The sequence below is a fragment of the Lactuca sativa genome, chromosome 4 (genome assembly GCF_002870075.4).
Source record: "Lactuca sativa cultivar Salinas chromosome 4, Lsat_Salinas_v11, whole genome shotgun sequence".
NCBI lineage: Eukaryota > Viridiplantae > Streptophyta > Magnoliopsida > Asterales > Asteraceae > Lactuca > Lactuca sativa.
Window position 1 is genome coordinate 83,142,827 of NC_056626.2, and position 2,793 is coordinate 83,145,619.

At 39.1% G+C, this 2,793-nt stretch overlaps 1 protein-coding gene across 1 annotated transcript; it reads right to left on the bottom strand.

Annotated features, from left to right (window-relative positions):
* Positions 1-307: 307 nt before the first annotated feature.
* LOC111898926 (non-classical arabinogalactan protein 30) lies at positions 308-1,913 on the bottom strand. The gene is made up of 2 exons (XM_023894812.2): positions 1,401-1,913; positions 308-832 (listed from the first exon to the last, which is right to left on the bottom strand). The coding sequence occupies exons 1-2, from the start codon at positions 1,837-1,839 to the stop codon at positions 492-494; spliced, it is 780 nt and encodes a 259-aa protein (XP_023750580.1). The 5' UTR covers positions 1,840-1,913; the 3' UTR covers positions 308-491.
* Between the last annotated feature and the right edge of the window lie 880 nt (positions 1,914-2,793).

Here is a 2,793-nt window from a genome sequence, read left to right on the forward strand (position 1 = left end):
TGGTATATCAGTTGTTTAGTTTTAAAAGTTTTTGTTGGGATTAGTTACGGTTTTACACCATGTCCATCCCACATTTCAGTTCACAGTAGGGGTTTTGATATTGAAAATGTCCCAAAACACCATTGCGCAATGCCGCATCAATTTAAATTAAATTCCAAACTCCTACTATAAATTCATTTTGAAGTCCAAAACCCGAACTTTAAAATTTATTTTAAATTCCATACTTCAAGTAACACCTTTAACACCTTATGCTTAAATTCTACCGGATAATTCAATTACTCAAGATTTATTTTAAAATCCAACAATATGACCAAAAGCAAAAATAACCCCTTAACGTTAAACAAATTACAATACTCCCCTCGAATAACATCAATACATCATATTCAAGTAGAAATCAAAGGACACCCGTACACGTACACTAACCACATAGGGTTTAATATAAACTATAGAAATTTCAAACACCTCCCCTTACCTACTACTTATTGTCAAATTTAGCCCTCAATCGTTTCTTTGACGCATGGAGTTTTGGAAGAAGGCTCAAATGCGAATGGACCCACACTGAACACATCATAGGGAAGTGGGTGAGCATCTGGGCTCGACAATGGTGGCTTCTTGTTAGGGAGCAACAACGAACCCTTGACACCAGCATGAAGATCTGTTGGCGCATTGCATGTAGCCATGGGTGAGGTTAGAAGGCTCACCCTGCACGTGTGGGACCCATACGTGGTCAAGGTCTTTGTTGGCTTGATGAAGAAGTACCCGTTCTTATCGGTTGTACCTTTCACCCTCAGTGGGTACTTTGTATTGTTGCATGTTAGCAGCACCTCAGCTCCTGCCATGGTCAAACAAATTTCAAATCTCATTTCCACGCATTACTGACTTGTACGTTATATTTGTACCATGTACATGGAGTGCTTATATGGTTTTTGTTTTTTAGACACGTTTGCTTCATTGTTGAGTTGTACAGTACAACCCAACCATGCATTGAAGAGTTGTACGAAAACGTACTATCGGCTTATGCTTGTACTGAAAAATGAAGATGACAAATCACATATATATCATGTTCATTTAAGAACTCATACGCTTTTTAGATGCCTAAGTAGTCCACTAAATCAATATTTGATGCAGAGTTTAGTTGTACCGTACAACACATTAATGCAGCGGGATGAAAAAAACAGAAGCATGGTTGATTTGTACAATATAGCCCATCACCTATAATAGCCTATGCTATGCATTGTAGGTCCCACGTAAAATTATTTTCTTCATTTTCTATTTGTACCATGTACATGTAGATATGTGGATGCGTTTTTAGTTGTAATGTACAACCCAACAATGCAGGTTCTTTATGTAAATGCATATATACGTAGAGAGAGAGAGAGAGAGAGAGAGAGAGAATATACCCGGAAGAGGAGTGGCACCCAAGAGTGTATCAACGCCCTTGTACTTGCAAGCCTTGCAGTAAACAACACCCTGAACAGCCACCAACTTCCTCGCCGGGATCGGAGCTAGGAACGGTGCCGGTGAGGAACTCGGTGGGTGAACAGGTGCCTTGGTGGGTGCCTGAACAGGTGCTTTAGTGGGTGGGTGAACCGGAGCATGAACAGGAGCTTTCGTCGGCGCGTGAGCCATGGGAGGCGAAGCAAGTTTGTGATGGTGACCAACACCAGGTTTGTGGTGGTGGTGATGGTGGTGAGGTGCCGGAGCTGCCACTGGTTGGTACGACGGAGCGTGGTGTGGCGCTTGTGTCCAGCTGACATTGTCGTCGACACCATCACCAAACACATTCATCGTCAAGCATAAGCTCAGCAGCACTGCTGAGAGTAGAACCCTACTCCCCATTGTAGAATGTGTTGTTGGTGTTTGTGTGTGAGAGAGAACTAGAGAGAGAGTGAGAGGACGGTGGAAATGGTGAGAATGGAGTGGTGACATTTATACAGGGTTGGAAGGGTAGCTCTTGACATTTTATGACACATTTACGTGTTAAAAGCAGAGGTGAATGGGCCCTAGTAAATACGAACTCGAAAAAAGATGCATGATTTGTTTCGATGCGTTTCACAAAAGTGCTTTATTGCGCTATAAATAATTGTTTTTTTATATATAAAATAACTTTTACTATGGGTCGACGTGAATTGAAGTCCCTAAAACAACATTTAAGATTTGTTATTGACCTCTATTATGTTATATTTTTATAAGAATACAATTGAATCTAAGTTATTTGTAATGTTTTTTTGTATGACAAATTTCTTGGGCGGTGATTGTGTAAAGAAAAGGATAACACACCAAGTTTTAAATGCATAAACTTTGATTGCGGGAGCGTATAGTTTTTTATGGACATGCGGTGAGTCATAATGACATGATGGATGCAATAATGAAATAGGAATTATCGAGTAATTTCACAACAAAAATTAGGAGCTTAATGGTTTTGATAGGTTAATAAGGGAAAAAAATAAGGAAGGTTTATTAGAAAAATGACACTGACAGACTCCGTTCACTAGCTAGTGACTAGTTTAAGAAACATGAAAAATCGTTTTGGAAGAGATGCAACTATGCTAGAAAAAGTCCTTCATACGTTTAACAGAAGCATGTTGGCATACGTTTCACATATTGTCTAATGAGCCTTTTGGATTAATATCTTGAATAGGGTTTGGTAATAGCCAATCTTATTAGTCGTTTTTAAATTTTAAATTTTAACTAGGAGATGTTGGCAATAATGGTGTCTGTTTGGTTCTTTGGGTTAATAGACCTTAAAGAAAGATTTGGTAATTTCCAAATTCCAAGTACAAATGACTTAGA